We start from the raw sequence: 20585 nt of genomic DNA on the forward strand, positions 1-20585 counted from the left end.
GACAGCCCAGGGTTTAGACTACTGGCTATACAGACCCCTGTCCCTGAATGGGAGAGCCCAGGGTTTTGACGACTGGATATACAGACCCCTATCCCTGAATGGGATAGTCCGAAGCTTTAGACTACTGGATTTACAGACCCCTGTCCCTGAATGGGATAATCCAGGGTTTAGACTACTGGATTTACAAACCCCTGTCCCTGAATGGGATAATCCAGCGTTTATATGACTGGATATACAGACCCCTGTCCCTGAATGGGATAATCCAGGGTTTAGACGACTGGATATACAGACCCCTGTCCCTGAATGGGAGATCCCAGGGTTTAGACGACTGGATATACAGACCCCTGTCCCTGAATGGGATAATCCAGGGTTTAGACGACTGGATATACGGACCCCTGTCCCTGAATGGGAGAGCCCAGGGTTTAGACGACTGGATATACGGACCCCTGTCCCTGAATGGGATAGTCCGAAGCTTTAGACTACTGGATTTACAGACTTCTGTCCCTGAATGGGATAATCCAGGGTTTATATGACTGGATGTACAGACCCCTGTCCCTGAATGGGATAATCCAGGGTTTAGATGACTGGATATACAGACCCCTGTCCCTGAATGGGATAATCCAGGGTTTAGACGACTGGATATACAGACCCCTGTCCCTGAATGGGAGAGCCCAGGGTTTAGACTACTGGATATATAGACCCCTGTCCCTGAATGGGAGAGCCCAGGGTTTAGACGACTGGATATACAGACCCCTGTCCCTGAATGGGATAATCCAGGGTTTAGACGACTGGATATACAGACCCCTGTCCCTGAATGGGAGAGCCCAGGGTTTAGACGACTGGATATACAGACCCCTGTCCCTGAATTGGATAATCCAGGGTTTAGACGACTGGATATACGGACCCCTGTCCCTGAATGGGAGAGCCCAGGGTTTAGACGACTGGACATATAGACCCCTGTCCCTGAATGGGATAGTCCGAAGCTTTAGACTACTGGATTTACAGACTTCTGTCCCTGAATGGGATAATCCAGGGTTTATATGACTGGATATACGGACCCCTGTCCCTGAATGGGAGAGCCCAGGGTTTAGACGACTGGATATACAGACCCCTGTCCCTGAATGGGATAGTCCAGGGTTTAGATGACTGGATATACAGACCCCTGTCCCTGAATGGGATAATCCAGGGTTTAGACTACTGGATATACAGACCCCTGTCCCTGAATGGGAGAGCCCAGGGTTTAGACGACTGGATATACAGACCCTTGTCCCTGAATGGGATAATCCAGGGTTTAGACGACTGGATATACGGACCCCTGTCCCTGAATGGGAGAGCCCAGGGTTTAGACGACTGGACATATAGACCCCTGTCCCTGAATGGGATAGTCCGAAGCTTTAGACTACTGGATTTACAGACTTCTGTCCCTGAATGGGATAATCCAGGGTTTATATGACTGGATATACGGACCCCTGTCCCTGAATGGGAGAGCCCAGTGTTTAGACGACTGGATATACAGACCCCTGTCCCTGAATGGGATAGTCCAGGGTTTAGATGACTGGATATACAGACCCCTGTCCCTGAATGGGATAATCCAGGGTTTAGACTACTGGATATACAGACCCCTGTCCCTGAATGGGAGAGCCCAGGGTTTAGACGACTGGATATACAGACCCTTGTCCCTGAATGGGATAATCCAGGGTTTAGACGACTGGATATACAGACCCCTGTCCCTGAATGGGAGAGCCCAGGGTTTAGACTACTGGATATACAGACCCCTGCCCCTGAATGGGAGAGCCCAGGGTTTAGACGACTGGATATACAGACCCCTGTCCCTGAATGGGATAGTCCAAAGCGTTAGACTACTGGATTTACAGACCCCTGTCCCTGAATGGGATAATCCAGGGTTTAGACGACTGGATATACAGACCCCTGTCCCTGAATGGGAGAGCCCAGGGTTTAGACGACTGGATATACAGACCCCTGTCCCTGAATGGAATAGTCCAAAACTTTAGACTACTGGATTTACAGACCCCTGTCCCTGAATGGGATAATCCAGGGTTTAGATGACTGGATATACAGACCCCTGTCCCTGAATGGGAGAGCCCAGGGTTTAGGCGACTGGATATACAGACCCCTGTCCCTGAATGGGATAGTCCGAAGCTTCAGATCACTGGATGAACCCTCCCCTCTCCCTTAAAGGAATAGTCAAGGGTTACACCACTAGATATATCCACTTCTTCGGATATACCTCAGGGGTTTGGGTGAGTAATTGTGTGCTGTTTCCACCCAGTCCACCCTGGCCCCTTTGGCTTGGTTCACTGCCAATCTTGGAAAAGCTTGGCTTGGAATTCTGTTGACGAAGAGCTAAAGGATGGGATTGAATGAGTCAGCCCCCTGAAGGGGTCAGATAGAGAGGAGGGGGAGTGGGGGGGGGGGGGGGGGGGGGGGCGTCAAGCGGAAGGGGAAAGGGGAAGTGTGCCTGTGAGTGGAGAGGGTTACCAGCGGGAAGTCCTCCGGGTCTATCCACACGATGCTCAGTTCTGGATTGTCGGTGTTGTCTTCTGCAACCTCCTTCACGATTTCAAGGAACTCGTAGCCATCTGAGGAGAGGGTGGGGCAGGGGAGAGTGGATCACGAGGGGGGAAAAGCAAGAGGCAAGGAGGTCAATCACCAGATAGGAACCAGCTTGGACCAGCTCCCATCCAAGACATCCAGTGTCCGTCTCTCCCCCCCCCCCCCCCCCCCTCCCCTCCCCACCTCCCACAATGCCTGGCATCCTCCAGACCACAAGACAAAGTTACCAGCTGAATAAATGCAGCCGAGGAAGATATAGAATCAGTGCAGAAGGAGGCCAATCAGCCCATCGAGTCTGCACCTACCCTCCGAATGAGCACCCCACCTCGACCCACTCCCCACGCTATCGGGATAAACCCACAACCCCACATAACCGGCGCATCTTTGGACTATGGGAGGAAACCGGAGCACCCGGAGGAAAGAGTCACCCCAGGCTGGAATTGAAACCGGGTCCCCAGCCCCGTGATGAAGCAATTCTAACCACTGTGCCACCGTGTCACACACCCCACTATACCATGGTCAGACCACACAAGCACTCCCTTTGTTAAACTCTGTGAACTGTTGGAGCACTGTGCACAGTTCTGGTCTCCATATCCCTCGGTTAGACCACACTGGGAGCACTGTGCACAGTTCTGGTCTCCATATCCCTCGGTTAGACCACACTGGGAGCACTGTGCACAGTTCTGGTCTCCATATCCCTCGGTTAGACCACACCGGGAGCACTGTGCACAGTTCTGGTCTCCATATCCCTCGGTTACACCACACTGAGCACTGTGCACAGTTCTGGTCTCCATATCCCTCAGTTAGATCACACTGGGAGCACTGTGCACAGTTCTTGTGTCCATATCCCTCAGTTAGACCACACTGGGAGCACCTTGCACAGTTCTGGTCTCCATATCCCTCAGTTAGACCACACTGGGAGCACTGTGCACAGTTCTGGTCTCCATATCCCTCGGTTAGACCACACTGGGAGCATTGTGCTCAGTTCTCGTCTCCATATCCCTCAGTTAGACCACACTGGGAGCACTGTGCACAGTTCTGGTCTCCATATCCCTCGGTTAGACCACATTTGGAGCACTGTGCACAGTTCTGGTCTCCATATCCCTCGGTTAGACCACACTGGGAGCACTGTGCACAGTTCTGGTCTCCATATCCCTCGGTTAGACCACACTGGGAGCACTGTGCACAGTTCTGGTCTCCATATCCCTCGGTTAGACCACACTGGGAGCACTGTGCACAGTTCTGGTCTCCATATCCCTCGGTTAGACCACACTGGGAGCACTGTGCACAGTTCTGGCCTCCACATCACTTGGTTAAAAAAACATTTGCCCACCCCGGACTGCCTGCCCACAGTGCCCCCAGCCCCGAATGAAGCCTCCCTTGCCCGCCGATTGGCCGTCCCCCGTCTGTGGCGGCCGCGGATGAGAGTCCCACGCCGTCGGGAATTCGGCCGGTCGGGCACGGAGCATCGCAGCGCGGGCATCAGGCAATGGCCTGAGGCGGTGGATAATCAGCGTGGTGTACTCCGAGCGTGCGGAGAATTCAAAAAACGGCGGCGCTCAAGATTTTGCCGCCAAAACAGATTCTCCGCTCAGCCGCAGAACGTGATTTCACCATTGGGGAGCAGAGAATCCAGCCGACAATCTTCAAATTCAGAAATGGTGCTAAAAAAAACAAACAGGGAGCATCAAAAGAAATCTGTGAAAACGCTAAACCGGTAAAAGAAGAAGATGGAAAGTTTGAAAACACCTCTGTATCTTTGAGTAACTGGTAATGTAGATGGCAATTGGCGCGATGTAAGCAACAGTTCACGCTGTATGTGGCAACCTTCGGACTACAAACACAGCCAGATGAATGAAAAGTAGCGTTATTGCTAACTAGCAGGCCCCCCGGCGATAGAGATTTACATTTATTTTTGAACGTGAGGAAGACGGTAAAAGTTTTGATGCCGTCATTAAGAAGTTTGGTGAGCATTGTACTCCGAAAAAGAAGGAGACTTTCAAGCGGTACATATTTAGAGCGCCCACGTAGAAGACGGGCGAGTCCTATCGTACCTTTCTTACCGACCTCAAGTTGAAAGCACAAACCTGTAACTTCGCGATGCTAAAATCCTCGAAGATTTGAGATCAGATTGTCTTTGGAGTTAATCATGATAAGGTGCGTGAAGGTCTCTTATTGGAGAATGAGCTTCAGTTAGATTTGCCATGCCAGTGAGCTAGATGGGCAGCATACAAACACATTGAATGTACTGAGTTTTGGCGTGAAAATTGGGAGCGATGCTGACGCCATTGCTGTTGTGACGCACTCGAAAATAAAACGTGGTCTCACCAGCGGCGGCCATTTTAAACACTTGCCTGAAGCAGCCATTATGTGTAAAAGATCTGGAAACAGGCACCTACAGAGACAATGCCCAGCATTTGGAAAAATGTGCACAGAGGTAAAAACCGTTTTGCCAAACAATTTTTCACAAACAAGAAAGATAATCTAGAAAAGTCCGTCAATACTATTGATGGTATTAACTTAGAGGGCACATTTTTCATCGATGTAGCCTTGAATGAAGACAGGGCCAACGAAGCCAAACAGAGTAAAACTCGCCTATAGAAACAAAAAGTTATAAAAATGATATTTCAACAGTAACAAAAGATAACTGGGCAGTTTCTTTGTTTCTTCAAAATAAATTTAGAGTACCCAATTATTTTTTTCCAATTAAGGGGCTAATTAGTGTGGCCAATCCACCTAACCTGCACATCTTTGTGTTGTGGGGGCGAAACCCATGCAAACACGGGGAGAATGTGCAAACTCCACACGGACAGTGACCCAGAGCTGGGATCAAACCCGGGACCTCAGCGCCATGAGGCAGCAATGCTAACCACTGTGTCACTATGCTGCCCTGGCAGTTTATTTGTTAATAAATAAATCACTCATCAATGTTAAATTAGACACAGGAGGGAGAGCTAACCTTATCAGCATCAGTGATATTGAAGCTGTGAAAATAAAACTCAGAATATTATTCACTAGGTTAATCCCAGAGCTGAAGGGGTTGGGAGGAGAGGTTGAGTAGACTGGGACTGTAATCGTTGGAATTTAGAAGGATGAGGGGGGACCTTATAGAAACATTAAATTATGAAGGGAATAGATAGAATAGATGCGGGCAGGTTGTTTTCACTGGCGGGTGAAAGCAAAACTAGGGGGCATAGCCTCAAAATCAGGGGAAGTAGATTTAGGACTGAGTTTAGGAGGAACTTCTTCACCCAAAGGGTTGTGAATCTATGGAATTCCTTGCCCAGTGAAGCAGTAGAGGCTCCTTCATTAAATGTTTTTAAGATAAAGATAGATAGTTTTTTGAAGAATTAAGGGTTATGGTGTTCGGGCCGGAATGTGGAGCTGAGTCCACAAAAGATCAGCCAAGATCTCATTGAATGGCGGAGCAGGCTCGAGGGGCCAGATGGCCTACTCCTGCTCCTAGTTCTTATGTTCACTGTCTGTGCGGAGTCTGCACGTCCTCCCCGTGTGTGCGTGGGTTTCCTCCGGGTGTTCCGGTTTCCTCCCACAGTCCAAAGATGTGCGGGTTAGGTGGATTGGCCATGCTCAATTGCCCGTAGTGTCCTAAAAAGTAAGGTTAGGGGGGGGGTTGTTGGATTACGGGTATAGGGTGGATACGTGGGTTTGAGTAGGGTGATCATTGCTCGGCACAACATCGAGGGCCGAAGGGCCTGTTCTGTGCTGTACTGTTCTATGTTCTATGTTCTTAATATTAAATGAGTCAGTCTTCATGAAGGAGTATAATGGTCAGAAAATTGACATATTAGGTATCTGTGAACTTGAAGTCCAAGTAAAAGATAAAGTTCACAAAGTCAAATTCTCCATAGTAGCTAAAGATGGTGAGTCGCTGCTAGGCGTTGAAGCATGTCAAGCACAGGGACTGGTTAAAAGATTGGATCGCACTGACTGCACTCAACACACACAGTGGATCGGTGGAGTCCATTGTGCAGGCTTTTCCAGACATTTTCCAGGATTTTGGTGTTTTTGCCTTTCACCGACAAGATTGAATTAAAAATGATGCTCAACCAGCTGATCCATGGTCCACGAAGGGTTCGATCACCATTACGTGACTGTCTAAAATCTGAATTGGACAGAATGACACATCTTATTGTGATCAAAACGATCGAAGAGGCGACAGATTGGGTCAATTCGATGGTGTGTGTTAAAAAAAGGAATAATGATCTCAGGATATGCATGGATCCTAAATATCTAAATACTAATATTAAAAGGGAACACTATCCGATACCTAAGTGAGAGTGAGATGTCAGGTGCGACATATTTCAGCAAACCTGATGCTTCGCATGATGAAGAAAGTACAAAGTATTTTACGTTCAATACTCCGTTTGGTAGATATTGCTTTCCTCGTTCGCCCTTTGGTATAATCAGAAATTTCCCACACAGAGATGGTTGAAGGTATTCAGGGTGTTTGTGTATGTGTCAATTATGTCACCATTTGGGGTTCCGCACAAGAGGAACATAATGAAAGATTAATAAGGATATTGCACAATGTCAGGTAAAATGGGCTCCGTCTCAACCAAGCCAAATGTCCGTTTGGTGTGAAGGAAATAACGTTCCTCGGAGGCAGGGTTGCCTGCTCAAGGAATAAAGCCTGATGACATGAAAATACAAGCCATTATGCATTTGCCTCGGCCAGCAGACAGAAAGGAAGCACTATAATAATTTTGATCACAATAAGATGTGTCAGATTTTAGACAGTCACGTAATGGTGATCGAACCCTTCTCGGACCATGTATCACTGGTTGAGCATCATTTTTAATTCAATCTTGTCGGTGAAAGGCAAAAACACCAAAATCCTGGAAAATGTCTGGAAAAGCCTGCACAATGGACTCCACCGATCCACTGTGTGTGTTGAGTGCAGTCAGTGCGATCCAATCTTTTAACCAGTCCCTGTGCTTCACATGCTTCAAAACCTAGCAGCGACTCACCATCTTTATTGTCACAAGTAGGCTGACATTAACACTGCAATGAAGTTACTGTGAAAAGCCCCTCGTCGCCACATTCCGGCGCCTGTTCGGATACACAGAGGGAGAAATCAGAATGTCCAATTTACCTAACAAGCACGACTTTCGAGACTTTGGGGCTGCACGGCAGCATTGTGGATAGCACAATTGCTTCACAGCTCCAGGGTCCCAGGTTCGATTCCGGCTTGGGTCCCTGTCTGTGCGGAGTCTGCACATCCTCCCTGTGTGTGCGTGGGTTTCCTCCGGGTGCTCCGGTTTCCTCCCACAGCCCAAAGATGTGCAGGTTAGGTAGATTGGCCATGATAAATTGCCCTTAGTGTCCAAAATTGCCCTCAGTGTTGGGTGGGGTTACTGGGTTATGGGGATAGGGTGGAGGTGTGGGCTTAGGAAGGGTGCTCTTTCCAAGAGCCGGTGCAGACTCGATGGGCTGAATGGCCTCCTACTGCACTGTAAATTCTATGATCTATGATGACTTGTGGGAGGAAACCGGAGCACCCGGAGGAACTCACACAGACACAGGGAGAACGTGCAGACTCCGCACAGAGAGTGACTCAAGGCGGGAATCGAACTGGGGATCCTGGTGCTGTGAAGCAACAGTGCTAACCACTGTGCTACTGTGCCGCCCCTATGCCTCATACTAAGAGTACGAGGCATGATTAATTTCATTGGTAAATTGATACCAAACCTCTCAGCGAAAGCAGCATGTCTTCGGGAAGTCCTGAAGAAAGTGAATCATTTCACTTGGACAGGCAAACATGAAGAAGAGTGGATCACATTAAAGACAGCTCTCACGACAACTCCAGGTCTAACATTTTTCAACCCAACAAAAGATACCAAGCTTTCAACAGATGCATCGAAGGATGGACTCGGTGCAGTATTGCTGCATCAGGAAAATGGTAGTGATTGGAAACCACTAGCTTATGCTTCCAGATCAATGACAGAATTTGAATGTCGTAATGCTCAAATTGAAAAAGAATGTCGAGGGTTAGACAACGGATTAGAGAAATTCCACGGTTAGGTGTATGGCCTAACCTACTTGCATTGTCGAGACAGACCACAGACTGTTGGTAGCTGTAGTCAAGAAAAATCTCAGTGAGATGTCACCGCGCATTCAACGGATGATGATGAAACTTCAAAGGTATGACTTTGTACTTTCCACCGGGCAAGCACATTGGAGTAGTCGACGTGTTATCCAGAGTTACAGCCGCACTAGATGACAATCCCATGGGAGAGGATGTGCAAGTCCATCTGGATCTGATCACAGAAACACTACCAGTGTCAGATGCAAAGTCATGACTGATTGTTGAAGAAACAGAGGAAGATGAAGTTCTGCAAACGGGGATGCACAATCTCAACAATGGATGGCTGAAAAGTGGATGCTCCAAGTATTATCATATATGATCAGAGCTAAGTGTAGCAAATGGTTTGTTACTATGACAAGAGAGAATCGTTCTTCCACAGTCTCTGCCCAAAGAGATACTGCAAAAGATTCATGGGGTCAGCTTGAAATCGAGAAATGTAAGAGAAGAACGCGGGATACGGTATATTGGCCAGGAATAAATAAAGATACACAGGCAACTGTGGAAAATGTACCACTTGTCATAGAATTTACAGTGCAGAAGGAGGCCATTCGGCCCATCGAGTCTGCACCGGCTCCTGGAAAGAGCACCCTACCCAAGGTTAACACCTCCACCCCTATCCCCATAACCCAGTAACCCCACCCAACACTAAGGGCAATTTTGGTCACTAAGGGCAATTTATCATGGCCAATCCACCTAACCTGTACATCTTTGGACTGTGGGAGAAAACCGGAGCAGCCGGAGGAAACCCACGCACACACGGGGAGGATGTGCAGACTCCGCACAGACAGTGACCCAAGCTGGAATCGAACCTGGGACCCTGGAGCTGTGAAGCGACTGTGCTATCCACAATGCTACCGTGCTGCCCCCCCCAGATTGCTGTCAACGATAGCAATCTCGACAAGCAAAGGAACCAATGGAGATGGGTGAAATTGTATCAGTTCCTTGGCAAAAGGTTGGGATACATATTCTACCTTGAAGGTGAAGGATATTTGCTCTTAGTGGACCACTGTTCAAACTACCCTGAAGTAGCACAGTTGTCAAGCTCGTCAGCCAATTGTGTTATTATCCACACAAAAGCAATATTTGCACGTCATGGCATTCCTCAGGTCTTTATGAGTGATAATGGTCTGTGTTTCAATTGTAAAGAATGGAAGGCATTTGCACAGCATTATGACTTCAGAGATGTCACATCGCGTCCATTGTATCCTTAGTCTCATGGCAAAGCGGAAAAACCGTGTGCAGCTAGTCAAACGACGACTGACAAAATCCATGGCCAGTCAAGGTGATCCATATCTAGCATCGCTCACCTATCGAATATCACCTTTAAGTAGTGGTTTATCACCATCAGCACTGTTGATGAATCAGAAGCTAAGAACAACTCTGCCATGCCATTCCAAACAGCAAACAACAAGATAAGGGATCAGTTGCAATCTCAAAAGAAGAAGCAGAAGAGGTAATACGACAAGACAACCAGGGATCTGAAACCTTTAAATCCGAATGATGTAGTGAGAGTGGAGGATCCTGATGGCTGGTCAAAGTGTGCAACAGTATTACAGAAAATAGGTCCAATATCTTACACTGTAATCACGGAGCAAGGGCAGGTACTGTGGAGAAACAGACGGGCAATCCTAGAAGTTAAACAACCTGATGCCCGAATGCAAGTAGATAATGTCTATGACAACCTGTATTCTTCAAAACCATCACAACCAGAGGACAATTCAAATATCATTGTACAGTGTGATGTTCAGAACAGTGATGTGGCCATACCTGTTCAACCTATAGAAATACAAGACTGAATCTGATATTGGACTATATAACGCTGCATGATATAAATTATTGTGTTATGCATATCATATATAATATTTATTGAAATGATGTCTCTATGTTTTGTTCAGAATCTGAAGGAAAGGGGATGTAGTGATATGCATCAGCAATTGTACATGTAAACATGTTTGACCTCCGACCACTAGGTGGCAGGCACTGTAACACTGTAACCTAGGGGGAGTCAGTAGGAGATCGTCATGGTTAGTTGTGTTTGTGATTGTTCCAGTCTGTTAGCATTAGTTTCTAACCCACAGTTTGTTATACAATAATAAATTCAACTAGTCTAGAACGAGATGTTCTTTGGTAAGCTGACTCAAATATTGTCACAGTACTAGAACATCCCTCAGTTAGACCATATTTGGAGCAGTGTGCACAGTTCTGGTCTCCATATCCCTTGGTTAGACCACACGGAGCACTGTGCACAGTTCTGGTCTCCATATCCTTCGGTTAGACCACACTGGGAGCACTGTGCACAGTTCTACATAGAACATAGAACATAGAACATAGAACGATACAGCGCAGTACAGGCCCTTCGGCCCTCGATGTTGCACCGACATGGAAAAAAAACTAAAGGCCATCTAACCTACACTATGCCATTATCATCCATATGCTTATCCAATAAACTTTTAAATGCCCTCAATGTTGGCGAGTTCACTACTGTTGCAGGTAGGGCATTCCACGGCCTCACCACTCTTTGTGTAAAAAACCCACCTCTGACCTCTGTCCTATATCTATTACCCCTCAATTTCATTGAAGCCTACTCGTGACAATAAGCAATTTTCATTTCATTTCATTCATTTAAGGCTATGTCCCCTCGTGCTAGCCACCTGAAGAAAATTGCTTATTGTCACGAGTACTAGAACATCCCTCAGTTAGACCACACGGAGCACTGTGCACAGTTCTAGTCTCCATATCCCTCAGTTAGACCACACGGAGCACTGTGCACAGTTCTGGTCTCCATAGCCCTCGGTTAGACCACACTGGGAGCACTGTGCACAGTTCTGGTCTCCATAGCCCTCGGTTAGACCACGCTGAGAGCACTGTGCACAGTTCTGGTCTCCATATCCCTCGGTTAGACCACGCTGAGAGCACTGTGCACAGTTCTGGTCTCCATATCCCTCGGTTAGACCACACTGGGAGCAATGTGCACAGTTCTGGTCACTGTATCCCTCGGTTAGATCACACTGGGAGCACTGTGCTCAGTTCTGGTCTCCATATCCCTCGGTTAGACCACACCGGGAGAACTGTGCACAGTTCTAGCTCCATATCCCTCGGTAAGACCACACTGGGAGCACTGTGCACAGTTCTGGTCTCCATATCCCTTGGTTAGACCACACTGGGAGCACTGTGCACAGTTCTAGTCTCCATAGCCCTCAGTTAGACCACACTGGGAGCAATGTGCACAGTTCTGGTCACTGTATCCCTCGGTTAGATCACACTGGGAGCACTGTGCTCAGTTCTGGTCTCCATATCCCTCAGTTAGATCACACAGAGCACTGTGCACAGTTCTGGTCTCCATAGCCCTCGGTTAGACCACGCTGAGAGCACTGTGCACAGTTCTAGTCTCCATAGCCCTCAGTTAGACCACACTGGGAGCAATGTGCACAGTTCTGGTCACTGTATCCCTCGGTTAGATCACACTGGGAGCACTGTGCTCAGTTCTGGTCTCCATATCCCTCGGTTAGATCACACAGAGCACTGTGCACAGTTCTGGTCTCCATATCCCTCGGTTAGACCACGCTGGGAGCACTGTGCACAGTTCTAGTCTCCATAGCCCTCAGTTAGACCACACTGGGAGCAATGTGCACAGTTCTGGTCTCCAGATCCCTTGGTTAGACCACACTGGGAGCACTGTGCACAGTTCTGGTGTCCATAGCCCTCAGTTAGACCACACTGGGAGCACTGTGCACAGTTCTGGTCACCATATCCATCGGTTAGACCATGCTGGGAGCACTGTGCACAGTTCTAGTCTCCATAGCCCTCAGTTAGACCACACTGGGAGCACTGTGCACAGTTCTGGTCTCCATATCCCTCGGTTAGACCACACTGGGAGCGCTGTGCTCAGTTCTGGTCTCCATATCCCTCGGTTAGACCACACAGAGCACTGTGCACAGTTCTGGTCTACATAGCCCTCGGTTAGACCACGCTGGGAGCACTGTGCACAGTTCTAGTCTCCATAGCCCTCAGTTAGACCACACTGGGAGCAATGTGCACAGTTCTGGTCTCCATATCCCTCGGTTAGACCACGCTGGGAGCACTGTGCACAGTTCTAGTCTCCATAGCCCTCAGTTAGACCACACTGGGAGCAATGTGCACAGTTCTGGTCTCCAGATCCCTTGGTTAGACCACACTGGGAGCACTGTGCACAGTTCTGGTGTCCATAGCCCTCAGTTAGACCACACTGGGAGCACTGTGCACAGTTCTGGTCTCCATAACCCTCAGTTAGACCACACTGGGAGCAATGTGCACAGTTCTGGTCTCCATAGCCCTCGGTTAGACCATGCTGGGAGCACTGTGCACAGTTCTAGTCTCCATAGCCCTCAGTTAGACCACACTGGGAGCAATGTGCACAGTTCTGGTCTCCATATCCCTCGGTTAGACCACGCTGGGAGCACTGTGCACAGTTCTAGTCTCCATAGCCCTCAGTTAGACCACACTGGGAGCAATGTGCACAGTTCTGGTCTCCAGATCCCTTGGTTAGACCACACTGGGAGCACTGTGCACAGTTCTGGTGTCCATAGCCCTCAGTTAGACCACACTGGGAGCACTGTGCACAGTTCTGGTCTCCATAACCCTCGGTTAGACCACACTGGGAGCACTGTGCACAGTTCTGGTCTCCGTAACCCTCGGTTATACCACACGGAGCACTGTGCACAGTTCTGGTCTCCATATCCCTCGGTTAGAATTAGAATTAGAACAGTACAGCACAGAACAGGCCCTTCGGCCCTCAATGTTGTGCCGAGCAATGATCACCCTACTCAAGCCCACGTATCCACCCTATACCAGTAACCCAACAACCCCCATTAACATTAACATTATTTTTTAGGACACTAAGGGCAATTTAGCCTGGCCAATCCACCTAACCCGCACATCTTTGGACTGTGGGAGGAAACCGGAGCACCCGGAGGAAACCCACGCACACACAGGGGGGACGTGCTGACTCCGCACAGACAGTGACCCAGCCGGGAATCGAACCTGGGACCCTGGAGCTGTGAAGCATTGATGCTAACCACCATGCTACCATGCTGCCCCACTGGGAGCACTGTGCACAGTTCTGGTCTCCATAACCCTCGGTTAGACCACACTGGGAGCACTGTGCACAGTTCTGGTCTACGTAACCCACGGTTAGACCACACCGAGCACTGTTCACAGTTCTGGTCTCCATATCCCTCAGTTAGACCACACTGGGAGCACTGTGCACAGTTCTGGTCTCCATATCCCTCGGTTAGGCCACACTGGGAGCACTGTGCACAGTTCTGGTCTCTATATCCCTCGGTTAGACCACACTGGGAACACTGTGCACAGCTCTGGTCTCCATATCCCTCGGTTAGACCACACTGGGAGCACTGTGCACAGTTCTGGTCTCCATATCCTTCGGTTAGACCACACTGGGAGCACTGTGCTCAGTTCTGGTCTCCATATCCCTCGGTAAGACCACACTGGGAGCACTGTGCACAGTTCTACATAGAACATAGAACATAGAACGATACAGCGCGGTACAGGCCCTTCGGCCCTCGATGTTGCACCGACATGGAAAAAAATCTAAAGGCCATCTAACCTACACTATGCCCTTATCATCCATATGTTTATCCAATAAATTTTTAAATGCCCTCAATGTTGGCGAGTTCACTACTGTTGCAGGTAGGGCATTCCACGGACTCACCACTCTTTGCGTAGAAAACCCACCTCTGACCTCTGTCCTATATCTATTACCCCTCAATTTAAGGCTATGTCCCCTCGTGCTAGCCACCTCCATCCGCGGGAGAAGGCTCTCGCTGTCCACCCTACCTAACCCTCTGATCATTTTGTATGCCTCTATTTCTGGTCGCGATATCCCTCAGTTAGACCACACTGGGAGCACTGTGCACAGTTCTGGTCTCCATATCCCTTGGTTAGACCACACTGGGAGCACTGTGCACAGTTCTGGTCTCCATATCCCTCGGTTAGACCACACTGGGAGCACTGTGCACAGTTCTGGTCTCCATATCCCTCGGTTAGACCACACTGGGAGCACTGTGCACAGTTCTGGTCTCCATATCCCTCGGTTAGACCACACTGGGAGCACTGTGCAGCGTTCTGGTCTCCATATCCCTCAGTTAGATCACACAGAGCACTGTGCACAGTTCTGGTCTCCATATCCCTCGGTTAGACCACACTGGGAGCACTGTGCACAGTTCTGGTCTCCATATCCCTCGGTTAGACCACGCTGGGAGCACTGTGCACAGTTCTAGTCTCCATAGCCCTCAGTTAGACCGCACTGGGAGCAATGTGCACAGTTCTGGTCTCCAGATCCCTTGGTTAGACCACACTGGGAGCACTGTGCACAGTTCTGGTGTCCATTGCCCTCAGTTAGACCACACTGGGAGCACTGTGCACAGTTCTGGTCTCCATAACCCTCGGTTAGACCACACTGTGCACAGTTCTGGTCTCCGTAACCCTTGGTTAGACCACACGGAGCACTGTGCACAGTTCTGGTCTCCATAATCCCTCGGTTAGAATTAGAATTAGAACAATACAGCACAGAACAGGCCCTTCGGCCCTCAATGTTGTGCCGAGCAATGATCACCCTACTCAAGCCCACGTATCCACCCTATACCAGTAACCCAACAACCCCCATTAACATTAACATTATTTTTTTAGGACACTAAGGGCAATTTAGCCTGGCCAATCCACCTAACCCGCACATCTTTGGACTGTGGGAGGAAACCGGAGCACCCGGAGGAAACCCACGCACACACGGGGAGGACGTGCTGACTCCGCACAGACAGTGACCCAGCCGGGAATCGAACCTGGGACCCTGGAGCTGTGAAGCATTGATGCTAACCACCATGCTACCATGCTGCCCCACTGGGAGCACTGTGCACAGTTCTGGTCTCCATAACCCTCGGTTAGACCACACTGGGAGCACTGTGCACAGTTCTGGTCTACGTAACCCTCGGTTAGACCACACCGAGCACTGTGCACAGTTCTGGTCTCCATATCCCTCGGTTAGACCACACTGGGAGCACTGTGCACAGTTCTGGTCTCCATATTCCTCGGTTAGGCCACACTGGGAGCACTGTGCACAGTTCTGGTCTCTATATCCCTCCGTTAGACCACACTGGGAACACTGTGCACAGCTCTGGTCTCCATATCCCTCGGTTAGACCACACTGGGAGCACTGTGCACAGTTCTGGTCTCCATATCCCTCGGTTAGACCACACTGGGAGCACTGTACACAGTTCTGTTCTCCATATCCCTCGGTTAGACCACACTGGGAGCACTGTGCACAGTTCTGGCACTGCTGAGGCTTTCTGTGCCTGTTGATTGTGTTATCAGCTCCCTCCAAAATTCTCAGTTTGATTTGATTTTGTTATCTTTAAAACATTTTCCCTTTTTGTCAGCTGTTCCTTGATGCAGCAATCAACTTAATTTGTTAACTGGTTCATGTTTAATTTGCTGCTTTGATCATTTGATTTTACTCACAGGAGTACAGCTTGGGGATAGCTGGGAGACTGGGTATGGGTGTGAGAGGAAAGCTATGAGACTGGACAAGACATTGTGGTGGTATGATTAGCATAGCTGCCTGCCATTGGTGCAGAACACCGGCTTACCATTGGCCCTGGTCGATCGTGTGCCTCTCAACCGACTGGTTGAGACCAGTCATGTGACGGCTCCCCGATTGGGCGAGAGGCTGAGTTAACCCCGCCTCCAGTATAAATACCCAGTACTCCCGGCGGTCGTCCATATACTGTAATCGACCGCAGGGCTAACATCTAGCTGATTAAAGCCATACTTTTGTACAGCAACTCGTCTCGCGTTCAATTGATGGTACATCAGACATAAAACTCTCAGGAAAGAAAAGTTCTGTGTATTGATTTTCACTTTGGGCCTTGATTCTTCTTAAAAACCCTCAATCATAGATTCCCCCACCCCTTCTTTCTGTCTTTCTTTCTCTCACACTTTCCCTGTCTGTCTCTTCTCTCTCTGTCTCCATCCGTCTCTGTCTCTCTCTCCTCTGGGTCTCCCTTTCTGTCTGTCTCTCTCTGTCTCCAAGGCAGCCTTCAGGACGCACGACAACGCAGAATTGCTGAGCAGAAACTTAAAGCCAAGTTCCGCACACATGCGTGGTGTGGCTTCAACTGGGACCTGGGATTCATGTCGCATTACATTGACCCCCCCACCATCTGGCCTGGACTTGCAAAATCCTACCAACTGTCCTGGCTTGAGACAATTCACACCTCTTTAACCTGGGATTACCCCTCTCTCTGGATCTGTAAAGATTTGATTACCCGCAAATGCTCGCATTCCAAGCATTGCCTGGCATCTTTGAATTTGTCTGTATATATGTTTCTGGAACGTACCTCTCCATTCACCTGAGGAAGGAGCTGCGCTCTGAAAGCTCGTATTTGAAACAAACCTGTTGGACTTTAACCTGGTGTTGTAAGACTTCTTCCTCCTCTCTCTGTCTGTTTGTGTCTCTGTATGTCTCTCTCTCTCTCTGTCTGTTTCTCTCTGTGTCTCTGCTTCGCTGTCTGTCTGTCTGTCTCTCTCTGTCTCTTGGTCTCTTTCTCTGTCTGTTTATCTCTCTCCCTGTCTCTCTCCCTGGCTGTCTCACTCTCTCTGCATTTCACTGTCTCTGTTTCTGTCTGTCTGTCTCTCTCTCTCTCTGTCTGTCTGTCTCTTTCTCTGTCTGTCTCTCTCCCTGTTTGTATCTCTGTCTGTCTCTGGGCCTCTCTGTCTGTCTCTCTCTCTGACTGTCCTTCTGTCTGTCTCTGGGCCTCTCTGTCTGACTCTCTCTCTGACTGTCCGTCTGTCTGTCTCTGGGCCTCTCTCTCTCTCTGTCTGTCTCTGGGCCTCTCTGTCTGTCTCTGGGCCTCTCTCTCTCTCTTTGGGCCTCACTGTCTGTCTCTGGGCCTCTCTCTCTCTGTCTGTCTCTGGGCCTCTCTCTCTCTGTCTGTCTCTGGGCCTCTCTGTCTGTCTCTCTCTCTGTCTGTCTCTGGGCCTCTCTGTCTGTCTCTGGGCCTCTCTGTCTGTCTCTGGGCCTCTCTGTCTGTCTCTGGGCCTCTCTCTGTCTGTCTGTCTCTGGGCCTCTCTGTCTGTCTCTGGGCCTCTCTGTCTCTGGGCCTCTCTGTCTGTCTCTCTCTGGGCCTCTCTGTCTCTGTCTGTCTCTGGGCCTCTCTGTCTGTCTCTGTCTCTGTCTGTCTCTGGGCCTCTCTCTCTGTCTGTCTCTCTCTCTGTCTGTCTCTGGGCCTCACTGTTTGTCTCTGGGCCTCACTGTCTGTCTCTGGGCACCTCTGTCTGTCTCTGGGCCTCTCTCTCTCTGTCTGTCTCTGGGCCTCTCTGTCTGTCTCTGGGCCTCTATGTCTGTCTCTGGGCCTCACTGTCTGTCTCTCTGTCTGTCTCTCTCTCACTGTCTGTCTCTCTCTCTCTCTCTGTCTGTCTCTGGGCCTCTCTGTCTGTCTCTGGGCCTCTGTCTGTCTCTGGGCCTCTCTCTCTATCTGTCTCTGGGCCTCTCTGTCTCTGTCTGTCTCTGGGCCTCTCTGTCTGTCTCTGGGCCTCTCTGTCTGTCTCCGGGCCTCTCTGTCTGTCTCTGGGCCTCTCTCTCTCTCTCTGTCTGTCTCTGGGCCTCTCTGTCTGTCTCTGGGCCTCTCTGTCTCTGTCTGTCTCTGGGCCTCTCTGTCTGTCTCTGGGCCTCTCTGTCTGTCTCCGGGCCTCTCTGTCTGTCTCTGGGCCTCTCTCTCTCTCTCTGTCTGTCTCTGGGCCTCTCTGTCTGTCTCTGGGCCTCTCTGTCTCTGTCTGTCTCTGGGCCTCTCTGTCTGTCTCTGGGCCTCTCTGTCGGTCTCTCTCTCTCTCTGTCTCTGGGCCTCTCTGTCTGTCTCTGGGCCTCTCTCTCTCTGTCTGTCTCTGGGCCTCTCTGTCTGTCTCTCTCTGTCTGTCTCTGGGCCTCTCTCTCTCTGTCTCTTTGGGCCTCACTGTTTGTATCTCCGTCTGTCTCTCTCTCACTGTCTCTCTCTCTCTCTCTGTCTGTCTGTCTGTCTCTGGGCCTCTGTCTGTCTGTCTCTGGGCCTCTCTCTCTCTCTCTGTCTGTCTCTGGGCCTCTCTGTCTGTCTCTGGGCCTCTCTGTCTCTCTGTCTGTCTCTGGGCCTCTCTATCTGTCTCTGGGCCTCTCTCTGTCTGTCTCTGGGCCTCTCTCTCTCTGTCTGTCTCTGGGCCTCTGTCTGTCTCTGGTCCTCTCTGTCTCTGGGCCTCTCTGTCTGTCTCTCTCTCTGTCTGTCTCTGGGCCTCTCTGTCTGTCTCTGGGCCTCTCTCTCTCTCTCTGTCTGTCTCTGGGCCTCTCTGTCTGTCTCTGGGCCTCTCTGTCTCTCTGTCTGTCTCTGGGCCTCTCTATCTGTCTCTGGGCCTCTCTCTGTCTGTCTCTGGGCCTCTCTCTCTCTGTCTGTCTCTGGGCCTCTCTTAGAAGTTAGAAGTTAGAACAGTACAGCACAGAACAGGCCCTTCGGCCCTCGATGTTGTGCCGAGCAATGATCACCCTACTTAAACCTACATAACCCGTATACCCGTAACCCAACAATCCCCCCATTAACCTTACACTACGGGCAATTTAGCATGGCCCATCCACCTAACCCGCACATCTTTGGACTGTGGGAGGAAACCGGAGCACCCGGAGGAAACCCACGCACACACGGGGAGGACGTGCAGACTCCGCACAGACAGTGACCCAACCGGGAATCGAACCTGGGACCCTGGAGCTGTGAAGCATTGATGCTAACCACCATGCTACCGTGAGGCCCCTCTCTGTCTGTCTCTGGGCCTCTGTATGTCTCTGGGCCTCTCTGTCTGTCTCTGGGCCTCTCTGTCTGTCTCTGGGCCTCTCTCTCTCTGTCTCTGGGCCTCTCTGTCTGTCTCTGGGCCTCTCTCCCTCTGTCTGTCTCTGGGCCTCTCTGTCTGTCTCTCTCATTCTGTCTCTGGGCCTCTCTCTCTCTCTCTCTTTGGGCCTCACTGTCTGTCTCTCTGTCTGTCTCTCTCTCACTGTCTGTCTCTCTCTCTCTCTGTCTGTCTGTCTGTCTCTGGGCCTCTGTCTGTCTGTCTCTCTCTCTGTCTGTCTCTGGTCCTCTCTGTCTCTGGGCCTCTCTGTCTGTCTCTCTCTCTGTCTGTCTCTGGGCCTCTCTGTCTGTCTCTGGGCCTCTCTCTCTGTCTCTGTCTGTCTCTGGGCCTCTCTGTCTGTCTCTGGGCCTCTCTGTCTGTCTCTGGGCCTCTCTGTCTCTCTGTCTGTCTCTGGGCCTCTCTCTCTGTCTCTCTCTCTTTCAGTCTCTGGGCCTCTCTCTCTGTCTCTGGGCCTCTCGGTCTGTCTCTGGGCCTCTCTGTCTGTCTCTCTCTTTGGGCCTCACTGTCTGTCTCTCTGTCTGTCTCTCTCTCACTGTCTGTCTCTCTCTCTCTCTGTCTGTCTGTCTGTCTCTGGGCCTCTGTCTGTCTGTCTCTCTGTCTGTCTCTGGGCCTCTCTGTCTGTCTCTGGGCCTCTCTCTCTCTGTCTGTCTCTGGGCCTCTCTGTCTGTCTCTCTCTGTCTGTCTCTGGGCCTCTCTCTCTCTCTCTCTTTGGGCCTCACTGTCTGTCTCTCTGTCTGTCTCTCTCTCACTGTCTGTCTCTCTCTCTCTCTCTCTCTGTCTGTCTGTCTCTGGGCCTCTATCTGTCTGTCTCTGGGCCTCTCTGTCTGTCTCTGGGCCTCTCTGTCTGCCTGTCTCTGGGCCTCTCTGTCTGTCTCTCTCTCTGTCTGTCTCTGGGCCTCTCTGTCTGTCTGTCTCTGTAAGAAATCTTACAACACCAGGTTAAAGTCCAACAGGTTTGATTCAAACACGAGTTTTCGGAGCGCAGCTCCTTCAT

The 20585-nt window shown here is 50.0% G+C and overlaps 1 protein-coding gene across 1 annotated transcript in view; it reads right to left on the minus strand.

Annotated features, from left to right (window-relative positions):
- LOC119967975 (calsequestrin-1-like) overlaps positions 1–20585 on the minus strand; it is a 122904-nt gene that overhangs the window by 6511 nt on the left and 95808 nt on the right. The window contains exon 9 of the mRNA XM_038801077.1: positions 2500–2600. Coding sequence (XP_038657005.1) covers positions 2500–2600 — 101 coding nt within the window. The remainder of the gene's footprint in view (positions 1–2499; positions 2601–20585) is intronic.

Source organism: Scyliorhinus canicula, chromosome 6 (genome assembly GCF_902713615.1).
Source record: "Scyliorhinus canicula chromosome 6, sScyCan1.1, whole genome shotgun sequence".
Classification (NCBI taxonomy): domain Eukaryota; kingdom Metazoa; phylum Chordata; class Chondrichthyes; order Carcharhiniformes; family Scyliorhinidae; genus Scyliorhinus; species Scyliorhinus canicula.